At 42.8% G+C, this 19,074-nt stretch overlaps 1 protein-coding gene across 1 annotated transcript in view; it reads left to right on the top strand.

Moving 5' to 3' along the window:
• The window catches only part of LOC115158264 (RNA polymerase II elongation factor ELL), a 44,218-nt gene extending 27,568 nt beyond the window's left edge, over positions 1-16,650 (top strand). The window contains exons 3-12 of the mRNA XM_029707000.1: positions 3,218-3,339; positions 4,170-4,333; positions 5,546-5,796; positions 6,114-6,238; positions 7,753-7,867; positions 9,224-9,818; positions 13,264-13,330; positions 13,491-13,662; positions 13,823-13,867; positions 13,953-16,650. Of these exons, the coding sequence (XP_029562860.1) occupies positions 3,218-3,339; positions 4,170-4,333; positions 5,546-5,796; positions 6,114-6,238; positions 7,753-7,867; positions 9,224-9,818; positions 13,264-13,330; positions 13,491-13,662; positions 13,823-13,867; positions 13,953-14,072 (1,776 nt within the window). The 3' untranslated portion in view covers positions 14,073-16,650. The remainder of the gene's footprint in view (positions 1-3,217; positions 3,340-4,169; positions 4,334-5,545; positions 5,797-6,113; positions 6,239-7,752; positions 7,868-9,223; positions 9,819-13,263; positions 13,331-13,490; positions 13,663-13,822; positions 13,868-13,952) is intronic.
• The last annotated feature ends 2,424 nt before the right edge of the window (positions 16,651-19,074 follow it).

The following is a 19,074-nucleotide window of genomic DNA, read 5'->3' as shown; positions in this document are numbered from 1 at the left end:
ATGGAATAGACAACAGGTGGAAATTATAGGCAATTAGCAAGACACCCCCAATAAAGGAGTGGTTCTGCAGGTGGGGACCACAGACCACTTCTCAGTTCCTATGCTTCCTGGCTGATGTTTTGGTCACTTTTGAATGCTGGCGGTGCTTTCACTCTAGTGGTAGCATGAGACGGAGTCTACAACCCACACAAGTGGCTCAGGTAGTGCAGCTCATCCAGGATGGCACATCAATGCGAGCTGTGGCAAGGTTTGCTGTGTCTGTCAGCGTAGTGTCCAGAGCATGGAGGTGCTACCAGGAGACAGGCCAGTACATCAGGAGACGTGGAGGAGGCCGTAGGAGGGCAACAACCCAGCAGCAGGACCGCTACCTCCGCCTTTGTGCAAGGAGGAGCAGGAGAAGCACTGCCAGAGCCCTGCAAAATGACCTCCATCAGGCCACAAATGTGCATGTGTCTGCTCAAACGGTCAGAAACAGACTCCATGAGGGTGGTATGAGGGCCCGACGTCCACAGGTGGGGGTTGTGCTTACAGCCCAACACCGTGCAGGACGTTTGGCATTTGCCAGAGAACACCAAGATTGGCAAATTCGCCACTGGTGCCCTGTGCTCTTCACAGATGAAAGCAGGTTCACGCTGAGCACGTGACAGAGTCTGGAGATGCCGTGGAGAACGTTCTGCTGCTTGCAACATCCTCCAGCATGACCGGTTTGGCGGTGGGTCAGTCATGGTGTGGGGTGGCATTTCTTTGGGGGGCCGCACAGCCCTCCATGTGCTCGCCAGAGGTAGCCTGACTGCCATTAGGTACCGAGATGAGATCCTCAGACCCCTTGTGAGACCATATGCTGGTGCGGTTGGCCCTGGGTTCCTCCTAATGCAAGACAATGCTAGACCTCATGTGGCTGGAGTGTGTCAGCAGTTCCTGCAAGAGGAAGGCATTGATGCTATGGACTGGCCCGCCCGTTCCCCAGACCTGAATCCAATTGAGCACATCATGTCTCGCTCCATCCACAGACTGTCCAGGAGTTGGCGGATGCTTTAGTCCAGGTCTGGGAGGAGATCCCTCAGGAGACCATCCGCCACCTCATCAGGAGCATGCCCAGGCGTTGTAGGGAGGTCATACAGGCACGTGGAGGCCACACACACTACTGAGCCTCATTTTGACTTGTTTTAAGGACATTACATCAAAGTTAGATCAGCCTGTAGTGTGGTTTTCCGCTTTAATTTTGAGTGTGACTCCAAATCCAGACCTCCATGGGTTGATAAATTGGATTTCCATTGATTATTTTTGTGTGATTTTTGTTGTCAGCACATTCAACTATGTAAAGAAAAAAGTATTTAATAAGATTATTTCATTCAGATCTAGGATGTGTTGTTTAATTGTTCCCTTTATTTTTTTGAGCTGTATATTTTGGTTGGTAAAAATCTGAGTGGTTGGTATATTTTTATATCTACCTGCCACAGTAGCTGGTGGAGCAAAAAGTACATTTTATGCCCAGAGGCCTAGGCTACCTAGTCCGTGTGCAAATGTAGGCTTATAAATGTGGCCTTTTTTTGAGGATCTGATAGTGTTACTGATTGTCTTAACTCGTTCATCTAATGAGTTGTGGCACTTTTTCCTTCACATCAAACAGCATGTAAACAGTCTGTTTTTTACATCCCTTGAGAATTACAGTAGTTCATCAATGTAGCGCCTCTCCCTTTCAATAACCACTGTGTGAAAGGGAAAATGTCATGCTCTGATTCAGTGGAAATGTCATAGAATACCTAATTACTTCTTATCCCATGTGCAAATAGCCTACAGCTGTGTCTGCCCAGAGCTCACTAGCAAGGGAAACTGAGGGTCCAGAATATTTTCTAAAATGTTGCAAGTTTCCAGCTGTACCAAGTTGATACAATGTTTCAATTTCCTAGCAGACAGGCCATGTGTAGCCAATATGCTTTATTATGCTACGTTTTTTTAATTTGTTGGCTTTATGTGGGTATTTTTACATAGTTGGCCATGGCAATAGAAGTTACTTTTAGATTTCTATATTTAAAAAATATATTAATCTCATCCACATGACAATGCTTTTGAGATTGGAAGACTTTATTGTAAAATAAATTAAACTGTTCCATGATAATGCACATATGAAAATCATAACTGTCACGCAGATCGGTAGAAATGCAAAGATAAATTAGCACTCCTAATGGAAAAGGTTGCCGACCCTTGGTGTAGCCAATTACCGTCAACTTCGAGAGCGAAATGGCAGAATCTGCGAAGGCCGGCGGGGGGGGGGTTGGTTGGTTTGGGAACCATTTTTCTCCATCTTCTTTTGGTTAGGCTAGTTTGAGGTGGCAAGTACCCTAGTGGTTAGCGCGTTGTAACCGGAAGGTTGCAAGACCGAATCCCCGAGCTGACGTGATAAAAATCTGTCGTTCTGCCCCTGAACATGGCAGTTAACCCACTGTTCCTAGGCCGTCATTGAAAATAAGAATTTGTTTTTAACTGGCTTGCCTAGTTAAATAAAGGTAAAAAATGAATGAATTCTTAGTTATTTATTCACAGCGTGCTTTAAACATCAGACAAGCTCAGTAGCCTACATATAGTTGATTTGATTAAAACATGTCTATATATGGAAAAATACTGGTTCTAAATTTTCGACCAGACGATTGGTTGAAAGAGCACACTGCTCTTGGTCGACCAATTATTTTTAGTCGGACAGCCTTAGATTTACCATGTGACATCTATGGGATCATAGCTTTCACCTGGTCAGTCTCATAGGAAGAGGTCTTCCTAAAGTGTTTCCTTTTATTTTGGCAGTTACCTGTGTTGCTCAAATGTAACGGGGTGGTGAGTGGGTTTACTGTATCTGAAGAGGTCACCCAGGGGACAAGTAATGCTTTGACTTTATTCACTGAACATGTCAGAACACCAGATGGGCCTGGGGCATGCTTAGTGGTTCAACCAGCGTTTAGAGCTTTGCTGATATGGTTCCCCTATTGGAGACCTACTGTACTCCACACCAGTACACGAGATTGCTCATAAGTGGTTTTACTGTATATGGAGGGCAGTGAGACAGTCGGCAAACAATGCTGTAAGATTTATTCTCTAAACCTGTCACACAAGCTGGTGGATGATTTGAATGTAACAGATTATGGATGACCTTTCCTATATTTATCATTAAAGGCACTCTCAGGGAAGAATGGTAACCATTTGATTTATTTTCCTCTGTCCACAGAAAATCTCAATACCGTGGTCGGAAAATCCGAATGAGCTGCGACTGTTTACTTTCTACTTGTCCAATGTGGGTAGAGACAACCCACAGGGCAGCTTTGACTGCATCCAGCAGTACATCACCAGGTGAGAGACCACAGAGGAATTGGACATGGGCTTGCCTCATCCCCTCTTTGACATATAACACATGCACAAATTCATCACTCATTCATGCATTTTATATACATATAAATACCCTTTAAAGTTCTGTTTTGGATTGAAGCTTCTGTACCATGGCCCCATGCGGAGGAGTTTGTTAACATGGTTAAGAGCTGAACTGGATTAGGAATGTCCTGAAACGTGTTTTTAGGAGAGTTCTATCTGCTCTAGTGCTGTCTTCGGCCTATCTGCCTCTGGAGTCTGATCGAATAACAATGTTGTGCAAATGTATTGAATTGGGTCAGATGTTTGCGTATTGACGAGAGGAACTAAGTCCCGGCTCTGACTGTCTACTGTTTTAACACCTATCATGTCCTCAAACATTTCTAATGAGATGTGTTTGGTTGGAGATCACCCTGGATGCTTATGAGCCCCTAATTCCAATATAAACCAGAGGCAGAGCTGCCAACTTTATTTCATCCTCTGCCAAACCATCAAAGTTAGGAAGAATTAAAGGAGGAAACAGTCAAAACCAGGAAAGATTAGGATTTAATGCAACGTTGGTTTGTTAATGTGGGAATCCACTGTTGAATAGAGAATCACGTTATAATGCCCTCAAGACAGTGGTATGTCATGAATATTAACCCAGCTAGGAGTGTTGGGCATAAAACGTTTACAGAATGTACTTCCTCACTCGTCTTTATAGGCAGTAGTGTTTCACATAAGATATATTTTTTCCTGCAGTGGTGGTAGGGGGTCACTTAGTTGACCTGTTGGTCTCTGTGTCTGTTTAACCCTTTCTCCTGTGTGTTTCTCAGTGAGGGGAGCATTCAGCTGGACTGCCTGGGTGGAATCCAGGACAAGATCACGGTGTGTGCCACGGACGACTCTTACCAGAAGGCCAGGCAAAGCATGGCTCAGGCAGAGGAGGAGACCCGCAGCAGGGGTGCGATCGTCATCAAGCCTGGGGGGAGATACGTGGGTAAGGCCCTTAGACATTGTCTACACTGAGAGCTGTGGTAACACCCAAATCAGTCAAAAACATGGGCTACTAATTTAGCCCTAGTCTAGGATGGATGCATACAAGATTTATCAAGTTTATTTTTTGGGAGATGTTCCCTCATGTCTGTTTACATCCAGGGTGAGTGAATGCTGACTCAGCGGGAGGGACATTTTCATGTGAATGCTGCTCCCTGGTAAGCTGTCTAATATCAGGGTGTGGTAGGGGGTGTGGAGCACGCCAGGCAGTCAGAGCAGTAGCATGCTCATCAGCCAGGCTCTTATTGAACATGTGGGTTATTTCCACATCAGTCAAGTGCTCCGACCTCCTAGTGTGGCCACATCCAGTGGGAGAGATTTTAGACTCTTATCCAGCCTCCTCCAGGGTAGAGATGCCATTTCCACACTGAAAACACACACACGCAGGGCTGCTTCAAGTGAACATCAAACATACTGTGTGGGCTTTTTACTAGTCTCAGGAGAGCTGCATACTGAAACTGGTTCTGCTGCAGTTCAGTGAAGACCATAGCAGCCCTGAACAGAAACAAATGTACCTAGAAATCAAACTGCATAATCTCTAATATGCATTGTTGTTTTTGATTAAGCTTTTAGGATACACTGCAATTTACTTGTTGGAGAGGAAGTTAAAACGGTGTGGTGTCATTTCCGCCGAGTCCCAAGCTGTCTTAGTCACACTTTTATATCCACATGACCTTAATTCTGGTGAAAAGTAGCTGAGCTCAGTGTATGTGTAATTGCAGGCTCATGGTTCCCTGTGTAGGGCCCAAGGGGCTGACTTGGCAGGATGTTTAGGAGCTCAGAGCTTCACAATGCCATGCCTGTGACTCGGCACCAAACCAATTGCCTAACTGCCCAGTCGCCACAAACGCCATCACAGGTTCACAGATATGTTTAATGTAGCTGTTTGGCCAGGAAGCAGCTTGTTCAACTATATGTACTGTGGTGACTTTATAGACTAGTTGGGTTCATTTATGAAGCTCACCCTGATATTATAACAGGTACTGCTAGATGTGTACTTTTCTGTTGAAGAGAACATTTTGATGGCTGTCAAGTAACTTTTTGAAGATGTTCGTAATCAACCTACAGTACAACTTCTCATTACAAAGCCAACCTCTCATGGTTATGCCACACAGGTCCAACCTTTCTGACACAGCCATGTCTCTGTTCTAATTAGGTAAGAAGGTGCAGATCCGGAAACCAGCACCTGGGCTGTCTGACATCGCTCCATCGCGGCGGACGTCGCGGCCTGTCATCATCTCTAGCAGTGCCGGGAAGAAGAGCACGGCGCAGCAGAGGCCCCTGAGGGAGCGCCTCACCCACCTGCTAGCCCTCAAGCCCTACAGAAAGCCTGAGCTCATCCTGCGCCTGCAGAAGGATGGCCTCTTGCCCTTCGACAAGGACTCTCTGGACAGCCTCCTGCAACAGGTTAGTTAAGTCAGTCACGCTCCTAGGCTATGGTGCCTTTCACAACAGGTTAGTTGTACTGGGGCTTGGCAGACCCATGGCCCTTCTGAGCCCAGTGTCCTCAACAGATAAGTTAGTCACAGGACCCAAACCTCCTACTAGAGCCAGGGGCTTAGCCTGTGGTTACAGGCCAGCCCTCCAGCCCACTGCTTACAGAGTCTTCTCACTGCCTGTGTTGCAGGGTATTAATGGTGCATTTCTAGAGGATGGGTTTAGAATATGCATTCCTCCAGAATACTGTCATGGCATTAATGTCATGTATTGATTGCTGTCTATAGGTGGCTAACCAAAATGTGAGAGACAACACCTTCACATTGAAGGACTCTTTGTTGAAGGACATTCAAAAGGACTGGCCAGGCTACACTGAGGGAGACCAGCAACTTCTGAAGAGGATCCTTGTTCGGTATGTGCTAGGTGGCGCTATATTACTATATTGCATGCCATATTAAAACCAGTGCTTTTGTGTACAGTTCCACATGTCAATAACTGCCAGTGGCATGAACCAGCAATAATGGAATCCTCCTCACTTTGGTTTGTGTACTTTATCACCTCAGCTTTGTGTGTTAGTTTAAACAAATTTCCATAGAATCCCAGGTGCTGTAGTTCCAGATATCCTCAGGAATAGTAGACTCAAGTCTGAAACCAGGCACCACTCACCATGTGTGGTTTTCTCTCTGCCCTGTGTTCTTGACACGCCTAACTGGCTTTTTTTACTGGTGGGACCAGTGAAAAAAATCTGGTTTCTCAAGATCTGGGGCAGTAAGGAAATGCAGCTTGCAGCTAAATTTAGAACAGGCATTGCAGTGTGCTTAGTTGGGTTTACTGAGTTGACCCAAAATTGTTGGACTCAATATAGCAGGGAATATTTCACATTTTCAATGATTAAATGTTTCTATGGACTTCATTCAAAAGCAAGAGATGCCTACCGTATGTCTTTTTGGACTGTACTTTGAGCCTTGGCTAGCTTATCAGCTGAACACCCTCCCACAATGTTTGAACACCAGCTATGGTCACGCAAGTGTAGTGCAGAAAAATGATTGGAAGACCTGTGATGCAACACTGTCCCAGCACATGCTGATCCTTGTGAGGTGGCACTGGTTCAAGGTCCAGGCTCGGCGCTTGAGTCGAGGCTCCTTAGGCTTCAGCTGTGACAGGACCACTGCACAGCAGCCAGCCTTCTCCCTAGGCTGTTCTCCCCACCCCTCTAGCGTTTCTTACACTTTCCCCTTTTTTTTTCTCCCTCTCTGTAGGGGCGGGACTTGGATAATTCCCCTCTGTATCCCACTGCCCCCTACTGTCAACACTCTACCAACATACACAAATAATATTCTGTTGATGTACACACATCACACAATCTCTGTATACTGTGTTTTTATTTAGCAGCTGATACTTAGCATCTCACCCAAGGCTTTGCCAGATATCTGTTTATGATGTCTGACTTGTTTAACCAGGTCAGTTAAATGTGTATTTCTGTCTGAGACATGGAAAATAACAGAATGTAGAGCAAGGCCACCATAATATGGTCATGTGCCAATGTCACAGGTCCAATGGAACTGGGAGTCAAATCAAATTGGTCACATACACGTGTTTAGCAGATGTTATTGCAAATGTAGTGAAATGCTTGTGTTTCTAGCTTTAACAGTGCAGTAATATCGAACAAGTAATGTCTAACAATTTCACCACGCACACAAATCTAAAGTAATGGGTGAAAAATTATGAATTGACCTTGGAGTTGGTGCTTTGAATGAACACACTGACGTAGAACTAGTTACATGACAGACTTGCCAACTCAATGAATGTACTTGTGCACTAGATTTAACCTGGAAGTTTTCCAAAATTAATGAATGTCTGAATTGGGCTCACGCAATGTATTATTTATGTCTGTGGTGACTCAGCTTCTGACTTGTTTTGTTTTAGGAAAATGTGTCAGGCCCAGAGTCAGACTCTGAGCACCACCACAGTGGTTCCTCCAGCTGAGGTCCCACTCCCAGTGAGCCCTCCCAAAGAGCTGGCTAGCAGCTCCCCGTCGCAGGTGAGCCATCTCTTCTACTTCTCCTTGTCTCCATGCCCCTGCTCCTCCCCTTCTTAACCACTTACCACCCACTCCTTACAGAGTGTCCTCATAGGGCCTTCCACCGTTTGTGGTCCCATTAAGAGAAGTTACTGTAGATTTCGTTCGCTCCTTCCCCTCTGAGTTTTCCTGAGACACCGCATGTGCTTTACCTTCGTTTCCTCCCTTCTTACGCATTAGTAAATACACACCCTCCTCCGTACACACACAGTTGGTTCTGGTGTTCATTGAAAAGAGGGTGTTTTGGAACACTCGCTGTAAACATAAACCCACCAAGGTGCAGTTGTATATGTGGCCAGTCTGGGTTTGGTGAGAGAAGTTCTACCAAACTAAACAGGTTATGGAGCTGTGAAGGTCCACAGGGCTCCAAACTGTACCCAGTGTTATTTCAGAACCAAGGACTTTCTGCTCCACTGTGACTAGGTCAGCCACTTCCGAAGTTGTTAGTGTAGGTTGGATCAAATGTAGTCTGTTAGTAATACAGTACCATGCATTGTGTGGAAAGGGGATGGTCATCCTTGGGGATGGGCACGGTTTTCCAGATATCTGAACAGACGTAGGTATTCTATTACGAGTGTTTATTTTTGCAGATCTCTTAAGGCCTATTTTGACAATGAAAAAGCTTTTAAATGAATTAAATTATGTTATCCTTGTGATATTACCCACAAGGATATACCATGACATTTGAAATACTTAATCTAATATAGCAAACTTTTGAATGTAGTTTTTATAACTGTGCGTTGAGCTTCTGCTGCGCATTTAGCCCTCTAGTCCAGTCTGCCCTGACATTGGTAATCTATTTTCCCCACTTCAAATGGTAAAGGCACGCACCTAACAGTTTCCACAAGACCTGACACAGATCATTGCAAAACACCTTTTTTTGTGACTGAATCAGTTCAATCATGGTGAAAATCAGACTACTCTTTTACTGTTGCTTTTAGTGAAAAACTACAGAGAAAAGCAGCCTGTCTGCTGTTCTGCCATATGCATTTGTCATTCTTGTCAAGAGAAAAGCATTTGTTTGTGGGGGGGGGGGGCGATCCTGCTATCTGGCAAGAAATGTCATTGAGATTATTTGAATAGTGAAATGCCCGTCCCTAGTCATCATACTCCTAATGTGGCTGAGAGATCCCTTTCACTCTGACCTTCTCTGCTTCACACCAGCACGAGCTTAAAGTTAATCCTCAGGGTTTTAGTAGATATTCTTAATCTGTCAGTAATAGTTATCTGCTCATATTTTTTTCTCCGAATCCTTAGAGTTGAAATGAGTCCATATTCCTGTTTTTAATTTTCTGCCTCAAACTCTGTTTGTGCCAGAAACGACCTGCTGCAGATTTCATCGATCCTCTGGCCAACAAAAAGCCCAGGATATCACACATGGCTAACAAGGCAGCGGTGCCAATAAATGGCAAGCCGAGTTCCTCCAATGGAAAGGAGGGGAGTGGGGCAGGGGTTGCGGCGCCAGCAGTTGAAGGCGTGACGTCCAGCTCCCAGCTCCCCTTACTTGACATCCACCGGCCCTTCGACCCACTCTCCGACGTTAGCAACGACTCCAGCCACAATGGCCGGGACTGTGAGGGCCAAGAGGCCGCTGTAGCTGAGAGACTGAGCCAGCCACCAGTTTTCTCTGGGCCCGCAGCGCTGTCCGTACCAACCCTGGGCCTCTCGTCCCTCGGACACACCGGCCTCGATGGGCCCCAGGGCAAGGGCACCTTGCCCTCCCTGCACGGCAAGTCCAAGAAGAAGTCCAAAAAACACAAAGACAAGGAAAAGTCCAAAGAGAGGGAACGTGGGCGAGTGAGAGAGGAGAGGAAAGGAGCAGAGGAGCGTGTTCCGGAGCCAAGAAAAGCTTGTGACATCACCTCCAGCCCTGAGAAACTGAAGAGCAGTAGTATTCCACACAGCAGCACAGGTGAGACGTGTACAAGCTATGGTGTGGATCTTAACCTCTCTATAAATGTACAGAGAGAAGTCTGTCATTGTACAATTAGATGAACGATTGGCAGAAGGGAGACCTGTTAAGCATGATTCCATCTCATTAATTTTGAACTTGGTGATTTAATGAGACATTTTTCAAAGTGGAAAGATGACATTATGTACTCAACATATCCGTCCCAATTTTAAATGAATTGATAAAATGGATGAATGAATCCTATACCTACAGTACCAGTCAAAAGTGTGGACACTTACTCATTCTTTATTTTCACTGTTTTCTTCATGTAGAATAATAGTGAAGACTTCAAAACTATGAAATAACACATATGGAATCATGTCCTAACCAAAAAAGTGTTAAACAAATAAAAATATTTATATTTGAGATTCTTCAAAGTAGCCACCCTTTGCCTTGATGACAGCTTTGCACACTCTTGGCATTCTCTTAACCAGCTTCATGATGTAGTCACCTGGCATGCATTTCAATTAACCTCTGGGGTATGTGGGGAAAATATACACTTCTCGTTAATCCAACCACACTGTCCGATTTTAAAAAGGCTTTACAGCGAAAGCGTAACATTAGATTGTTAGGACAGTGCCTAGACAAGAAAAACCACAGCCATTTTCCAAGCAAGGAGAGGCGTCACAAAAACCAGAAATACAGCTCAAATTAATCACTAACCTTTGATCTTCAGATGGCACTCATAGGACTTCATGTTACACAATACATGTATGTTTTGCTCGATAAAGTTCATATTTATATATAAAAAAAAATTAAGAAACATTTTACACTGGCGTGTAATGTTCAGAAATGTTTTGCCTCCCAAAACTTCCGGTGAGTGAGCACATCAATTTACAGAAATACTCATCATAAACGTTGATAAAATATACAACTGTTATTCAAAGAATTTATAGATACAGCGGTTGCATTAAGGAGAAGTGTGACAGATTTCAAAAAGCTTTAAGGCGAAAGGAAACTTTGCAATCTGAGTACAGCGCTCAGACACCAAAAGAAGCCATACAGATACCCGCCATTTGAGTTAACAGAAGTTACAAATAACATAAATATTCACTTACCTTTGATCTTCATCGGAATGCACTCCCAGGAATCCCAGTTCCAGAATAAATGTTCGATAAAGTTCATCTTTATGTCCAAATACCTCCATTTTGTTCGCGTTCAGTGGAGTAATCCAAATGCACTGTGCTCGCGCAGTAACTTCAGACAAAAAGTTATATTACAGTTGGTAGAAACATGTCAAACGATGTATAGAATCAATCTTTAGGATGTTTTTATCTAATATTCCTTTGTCTTCAGAAATGAAAAGGAACACACCTAACTCTCACGGGAGCGCGCGAGATTGAGCTCATGTCATTTTCTCAGTCATCTGACTCCATATGCTCTTATTCTCTCCCCATTCACAGTAGAAGCATGAAACAACGTTCTAAAGACTGACATCTAGTGGAAGCCTTAGGAAGTGCAAAATGACCCCACAGACACTACTAGAGGCAATCACTTGAAAAACTACAAACCTCAGATTTCCACACTTCCTGGTTGGATTTTATCTCAGGTTTTTGATTGCCATATGAGTTCTGTTATACTCAGACATCATTCAAACAGTTTTAGAAACTTCAGTGTTTTCTATCAAAATCTACTAATAATATGCATATCCTACCTTCTGGGCCTGAGTAGCAGGCAGTTTACTACGGGCACGCTTTTCATCCGGACGTCAAAATACTGCCCCCTACCCTGATGAAGTTAACAGGTGTGCTTTAAGCTAATTTGTGGTATTTATTTTCTTAATGTGTTTGAGCCAATCAGTTGTGGTATACAGAAGATTGCCCTATTTGGTAAAAGACCAAGTTCCATGTTATGACCGCTCAAATAAGCAAAGAGAAAAGACAGTCCGTTACTTTAAAACATGAAGTCAATCCGGGAACATTTTAACAACTTGGAAAGTTTCTTCAAGCGCAGTTGCAAAAACCATCAAGCGCTATGATGAAACTGGCTTGTGAGGACCGCCACACAAAAGGAAGACCTGGAGTTAGCTCTGTTGCAGAGGATAAGTTCATTAGAGTTAGCAGCCTCAGGAAATTGCAGCACAAATAAATGCTTCTGAGTTCAAGAAACAGACACATCTCAACATCAACTGTTCAGAGGAGACTGCATGAATCAGGCCTTCATGGTTGAATTTCTGCAAAGAAATCATTACTAAAGGACATCAATAAGAAGACTTGCTTGGGCCAAGAAATACAAGTTATGGACATTAGACTGGTGGAAATCTGTCCTTTGGTTTGAATCTAAATTTGAGATTTCTGGTTCTAACCACTATCTTTGTGAGATGCAGAGTAGGTGAACGGATCTCTGCATGTATGGTTCCCAAGGTGAAGCATGGAGGTGGTGCGGGGGTGATTTGCTGGTGACACTGATTTATTTAGAATTCAAGGGCACGCTTAACCAGCTACCACAGCATTCTGCAGTGATACGCCATCCCATCTGGGTTGCGCTTAGTGGGACTATCATTTGTTTTTTAACAGGACAATGACCCAACACACCTCCAGGCTGTGTAAGGGCTATTTGACCAAGGAGAGTGATGGAGTGCTGCATCGGATGACCTGGCCTCCACAATCACCCGTCCTCAACCCAATTGAGATGGTTTGGGGTGAGTTGGACCGCAGAGTGAAGGAAAAGCAGCCAACAAGTGCTCAGCATATGTGGGAACTTCTTCAAGACTGTTGGAAAAGCATTCCAGGTGAAGCTGGTTGAGAGAATGCCAAGAGTGTGCAAAGCTGTCATCAAGGCAAAGGATGGCTATTTTGAATAATCTCAAATAAAAAACATTTAGATTTAACACTTTGGTTACTACATGATTTCATAGTTTTTAGATGTCTTCACTGTTCTACAATGTAGAAAATAGTAAAAATAACGAGCCCTTGAATGAGTAGGTGTCCATACTTTTGACTGGTACTGTATATTACTGCAGTCTGCGTTCTTGTGAATGGAAGCCCTAATTGATCAGTGAGTTTATTGGCTTCAATTAAGAAAGTAGGGCTGGGAATTGCGTGGGACCTCACGATATATTATCACGATACTTAGGAGCAGATACGATATGTATCACAATTCAATTCTTCAATTTTATCGTGATTTGATGTTCCTAAAATATTGCTCACTGTCGGCTGCAGATGAACAAGCGGGCCATAAAACGAGTTTTGATCAGTGGAAGTAAGTGCTGAAAACATGTTGGCTCACCATTTTTATTTGAGGACAAGCTATAGGAGGAGAAATACCTAAGCTTTGTCACAGGTACAGTAGATGAGCTGTAGCTAATATTAACTACCTAGCACAAAAAGTTTTACTTGGAGTCATAGACTCGATATATTGTTAACCTTAAACTTCACTTACAAAGTAACCTTGTGCTTCCTTTCAGAGCTCAATGGAATGTGCAACAACACCAGTGTTCCTTCGTCATCGACTGAGATGGCAGACTATTTATCGTAAGCACTTCCTACCTATAAAACCACAATACATGTATTAGGAAATTACCATTTGTTTCAGTGCAACAGATTCTAATGACATGGAAAGTGTGCAATTGAAAGCTATTTCATTGAAGTACTCCACTCTTACTTCTGCATTCTGTTTCCTCTTTCTGAACAGGGAGTATACCGTGATTGGCTCTTCCGAGCAGCGCCAAACATACAAGAATTACTTTAATACTGAGTATAGTGAGTACCGGGGCCTCCACGCTCGGATAGAGGGCATCACCCGGCAGTTCACTGTGCTCGACACTGAGCTTAAGCAGCTCCAACAAGGCACAGACAAGTACAAGGTACGACCCCTTTGGCCCACTGACGCATACTCTCTACGGTTCTACCTAAGCTGCTGGTGTTATTGTTCCAATGTTCATCTTCAGGATTCATTTGTAGTTAATGTTCTGACAATCACTGATTGACACGTTTATTAATTGTTTTGCCATTTTTGTCTTTTAGACAATCCACAATCAGATACTCCAAGAGTATCGTAAAATAAAAAAGGTAATCTTTGCATCTGACAATTTGTTTCTCATAAAGCTGCTCAAGTAATTTTTCAACATACTGATTTTGTTTTACTTTCCCTCAGACGAATCCAAACTATAGCCAAGAGAAGAACCGCTGTGAATATCTACACAGCAAACTGGCACATATAAAGAAACTTATAGCAAACTATGATCAACAGCAACTTCAAAACTGGACTGGTTGACATTTTCTCTTTTCTCTCTGCAAACCGAAGAAAGAGAAACTCTGGATTCTGTTTGCTCTAAAATAACTTATTAAAGATGCCATGAAGGGAGGGGTTATTCCTAAAGATGCCATGAAGGGAGGGGTTATTCCTAAAGATGCCATGAAGGGAGGGGTTATTCCTAAAGATGCCATGAAGGGAGGGATGATTCCCCTCATTGGGGCCAAAAGCACTAGTGAGGACAAAGCAGACCACGTTTCTTTAACTTTTTTTCTTTCGAAGATGTGACACTGGCATGTTTGGCCAGATCTCTGTGTAGCTACACTGCATCCGGAAAAGCTTTGCGTGCTGTTTCTCATACTCTGTCCTAAGTGCACAGAGATCTCTTGAAATGGAAAAACCACATTCTTTGGAGATCTCCAAACAGCCTTTCCTGGTTTGTAGACTGGGCGGTGGTGGTGACACTGAAATGGAGCCGGCAGATCTTATGCCAAATGCAAATAGTTTGTTTGAGAACAGATAAATTGTAATGAATTATGTTATCACATTTTTCCCCATATATTGAAATGGAAGGTTCTAAACTCTATTTTACTGATTTTATTTATTTTTTGTTCTTCCATAGGAGTAACAAGTTCTGTTATTTTACACTCCTCAATATCAGTACTACAAACGTGTCTCTTGTTTTTTTTCTTCACATCTTGAATGTTAGTCAGTATTTTATGCAAAAACTGCCTTGGCAATCAAATTGTCCATCTGTTGCAGTTCATTTTCTTTCCTTTTAAAGAGCTGCACCTATCCCCATCGATTTAATAAAGACAATGCTATAACAAATCCAGTCAGGCATAGGTGCCTCTGCTTGGCTTTTCTTACATATTGTTCAAATGTCTTAACCAGAAGGACATCATGTAAGAGCAGCCTCAGGTGATAGGAGCTTACTGAATTTAAAGGGTTAACACGAGCTGGGAAAGTTGTTCTGTTTGTTTTCCCACCACCAGTCGTGGCAAGCTCTGATTGTTTTTCATATGGTTACGGTGATGGTACTTGGCTATGCCTGTATGCTATGGGGCAATGTTTTCCCTATGCAGTTGTTAAACCAGTTCACAATGGTGTCACTCAATTTGCCAGACCCACTGCCATGTACACCAGACAAGTTTGGATCCTTGTATTTGATCAACTAATGCATACAGGGAAGATGAAATAATCATCCCTTTGACCTAATGTATTCTGTTAAATCACAAGTTGGAAGATACAGTATTAGTATACCCCATGCAGCAGCTTTTACCATTGTAACTTTTCTCTTTGCGACTGTTTTAAAGTGTACTAGAATATATTGGTAGTATAATTTCCCTCTTATTCATGCAAACAATTGGCTCTTAAACAAGGGTTTTATTTCCTATATCTAGTACTTGTTCATCTACATGATTGTCAAGACTGTAAACCCAAGACCAACCTCACCTGTCTTCCAAATGGAGTGGATGACTTATCTTTGTATCTGCCAGGCTAAAGTCTTCCAGATCTTTGTGTCCTGAACCCCTGAAATGATCAGGAACGCTGTAATGTTTTTGGAATCTGTCACTGAGCTCTCCCGAAATCACTGTTCAGTAAATGTTGGTCTAGTCAACTAATGCCTTTCTGATCGAACTTTCTATGTGAAGATGAAAAATCGTTAATCTTGTTACTCTTACCTGGGTTTTGTCCAAATGAGACGTTTCCCTTTGTCCATCAGAGTGCGTGCTTTAGGAATGTTACAATGACCAGTATCTTTACTTAAAACCGCTTCCTAAGGAAATACAAATCCAAGCAAAGGCCTGATAAAACCTCAATATGGAAACTATTTCTAACCAGCATTAAAACCAAAACTAAATGCTCTCCCATGAATCGAGCAAACGGCAAAATCATTTGAGTATGTTCTACTTACCATTAGCGATTAAAGAATTGTTGATTTTAGTTGGGACATGTCATTGTTATTCGTATTTGCCCTATGACATTTCAAGTCTTTGGTTATGATGTGAAAGGGCTCTTATTCACTTCAAATGGGATACCCATGCGCTCAGATGTTTCAGTGTAATGTATCATCACCTCCTGAAATCCAAACACGGCCCTCGTTCAGAGATGAATTTATCATAATGCTGATTATTGGGGCTGATTTGAGATTGCCTCTGGATTGAATGTTCTGTGACCAGAATCAAGTCTCAGCATCACCCAGTACCGTGGAACCCTTTAAATAAGTGACTTCATCTCGGCGTGAGTTGTTTTATAGAGACATTCTGATAGGATTACTGTATACATTTCTCTTGCGGTCAAATCAATTTTGATGCCGTTATCAATAAAGATGGTTAAGGCATTTATTTGCTCAGATATGGAGCTAAGTTGTGTTAAGTATGAATTGCCAGTACAGAACACTATGGAATGAGTTGAATGTGCCAAATGACCTGTTGTATAGGTTTTCATATGACTACAAATGGTGCTGTTTTAGCAAAGAAATGGCTTTGGGTGAGAGTCTGGGATATTGGCGCTTAAACCCAAAGCACGCTTTTTGAAACCGTAAGGGATTAGGACTCAAATTGACAAATTTCAATAAAATTCTTTCAAAGCCTTATTTTGGGTCATATTCTGAGGCAGTTATTGCACTTTTATTGTACAGCATTTGAAACACACAAACCACACATTGAGTTTGAGGGACGATTTGTTAAATATTACAACTGTCAAATGCTAAACATTAATGATCATTTTCCTTATCCCTTTTCAGTCATAACCTGAGATTTTACTGAATACAGGAAAAGGGTTACTTTCTATAGCGGTTCCTTTGGTTCAAAATTATTCCTCCTTCCTGGTACTTTAATTGCCCAGGGTCGTCAGTTGTTTTGCTGATAATTGTGTTTCCTGCCCCATTTCTAAATGTGATTTCCCCATGATAATTTGCCGGGAAGCCTATATTTAGCCCTGTGGACATGAATCATTGGAGCCTGATGAGAAATTGTGGCAGACCTCTGACGTTTGACTTTTCTATTGACAAAACAATAGTATCTGAATTTGTTTAGCTCCATTGTATCTTGTCTCACCTGTCCTTGATTAATATGAATACCATTGTAAAGAAGCAACATCATGGGATGTAGAGATAGACAGTACAGTATTGACGTCAACAGTGAAACTGGATGTATTGTCTCACAATCCTCTTGGGGGCAGCAGTACTTTGTTTATAGATTGCAGTTTGTGTCCATGACTATCAATCAGGAGAAAGCTTCTATGTGTAACAACAATACTTTTGGCCTTGGAGCGAACACTGAGGCTACATTAGTGTGACAGGTTCCGTTGCCACAAAAATCTCTCTTCAATATCGGGTTGGTAAAGCCCATCAGAATACCATTCCATAGGCTGTATGTATGCTGTGTATTTGTGGTTCTGTTGAGCTTCATTATATCCCACAGGAATGTTTAGTTTTCCTGCCTGATACAGTTGAAATTTGGCTCCAAAAAACGCATTGGCATGGCTATGTGGGCAGAAGATGGCTATGTGTGGCTAACAGGAGGGCAGCAATCTGACGCACTGTGTGAAAGATCTCAGAAATCCATACATTTATCCAGTTGGTCAGGCTAAGATGCCTTTGGCTCCCGTCTGAATGTTGGCCTCAGCTCAGGGAGCTGGAGGGGTGTCAGCGAGTTCAGTTTGGCAGCTTGCCCTGCTCCTGGTGGACTCCAGGCTTGCCCCCTCCCTCCCCTCGACAAACACTACCACACACTATTGAGCCTCTACAGAGAGGCTACACCAGAGATTAAGGGCTTTGCCTATGTGTTCATTGGTCTGTCAGTAAGGCATAATCCTCTAATTTGTCATAAAGATAGGGCTGAGATATATTCTGTAGATTAGAAGTACAGAGCACCACCCTCATTTGGTAAAGTAGGTAATGTTTGAGTGTAACTGGCTGATTTAAATGACTTCTACACACCTCCATATTTGATCATTACACAACGGGTCCATGCATATGTACAGACTCAACACTGTTGGAGGAGATGACATAAGTACAAAGTGTTGATCATTTTAATTTGGAAACAAAAATGAGCTTCTATCCTGAGCCTCCCATTCCCCGGCATATTTCCATCCAACCACCCTTCCCTCGCAGCCACCACTTATACCCTAAGCCCCTCCCCCCAAATCCACCCCTTCGACGGGGAAGCTAAGAATGTAAAAAAAAGTGTGTGTGTGTGTGTGTGTGGCTGTCTGTGGGTGCTTGAGTGAGAGACAAGTGAACCAATCAGTAAAAAAGCACAGCCCTCTTCATTACACTGCGTGCACAAATATTGTATTCCTCGGGATTCATTTTATTGTTGAACAAACAATGCTCTGTCAATCCAAAATGTTATTGAACCTCGAACCTGAATGTTTTAACAAAGGAAAAGTGAGTTTTGTCTTTCTCAGGGAAATATATGTGCACAATTATTAGGCAACTATTTTGCAGAATTATTAGGCAACTAAATTACAAAAATTATCTCTCAACTCACTTGCTTATTCTCAATTTTTAGAGTAAGTGTAACAGATAAGTAACACAAAATGACAATTCTATAACATTTTCGGCCTCTCAAAAATATTCAGTGACCAATATAGCCACCCTTATTTTCAATAACTGCCATGAGCCTTCCATCCATGGAGTCTGTCAGTTTCTTGATCTGTTCACGATCAATTTTCACTGAAGCGGCAACCACAGCCTCCCAAATGCTGTTCAAAAAGGTGTATTGTCTTCCATCACTGTAAATCTCACGTTTGAGAAGGGCCCACAAGTTCTCAATAGGATTTAAGTCAGGTGAGGAAGGGGGCCAGGTCATTATTCAGGCATCTTTGAAGCCCTTGCTGGCTAGCCAAGCAGTGGAGTACTTGGATGCATGTGATGGAGCATTGTCCTGCAGAAAGATCATAGCCTTCTAGAATGCTGAGGACTTCTTCCTGTACCACTGTTTGACAAAATAATCTTCCAGAAACTGGCAGTAGGTTTGGAGTTGAGTTTCAGTCCATCTTCAACCCAAAAAGG

The sequence above is a fragment of the Salmo trutta genome, chromosome 22 (genome assembly GCF_901001165.1).
Source record: "Salmo trutta chromosome 22, fSalTru1.1, whole genome shotgun sequence".
Classification (NCBI taxonomy): Eukaryota; Metazoa; Chordata; class Actinopteri; order Salmoniformes; family Salmonidae; genus Salmo; species Salmo trutta.
Note: the sequence above shows the minus strand (reverse complement) of the source record. Positions and strands in the feature narration are given on the sequence as shown.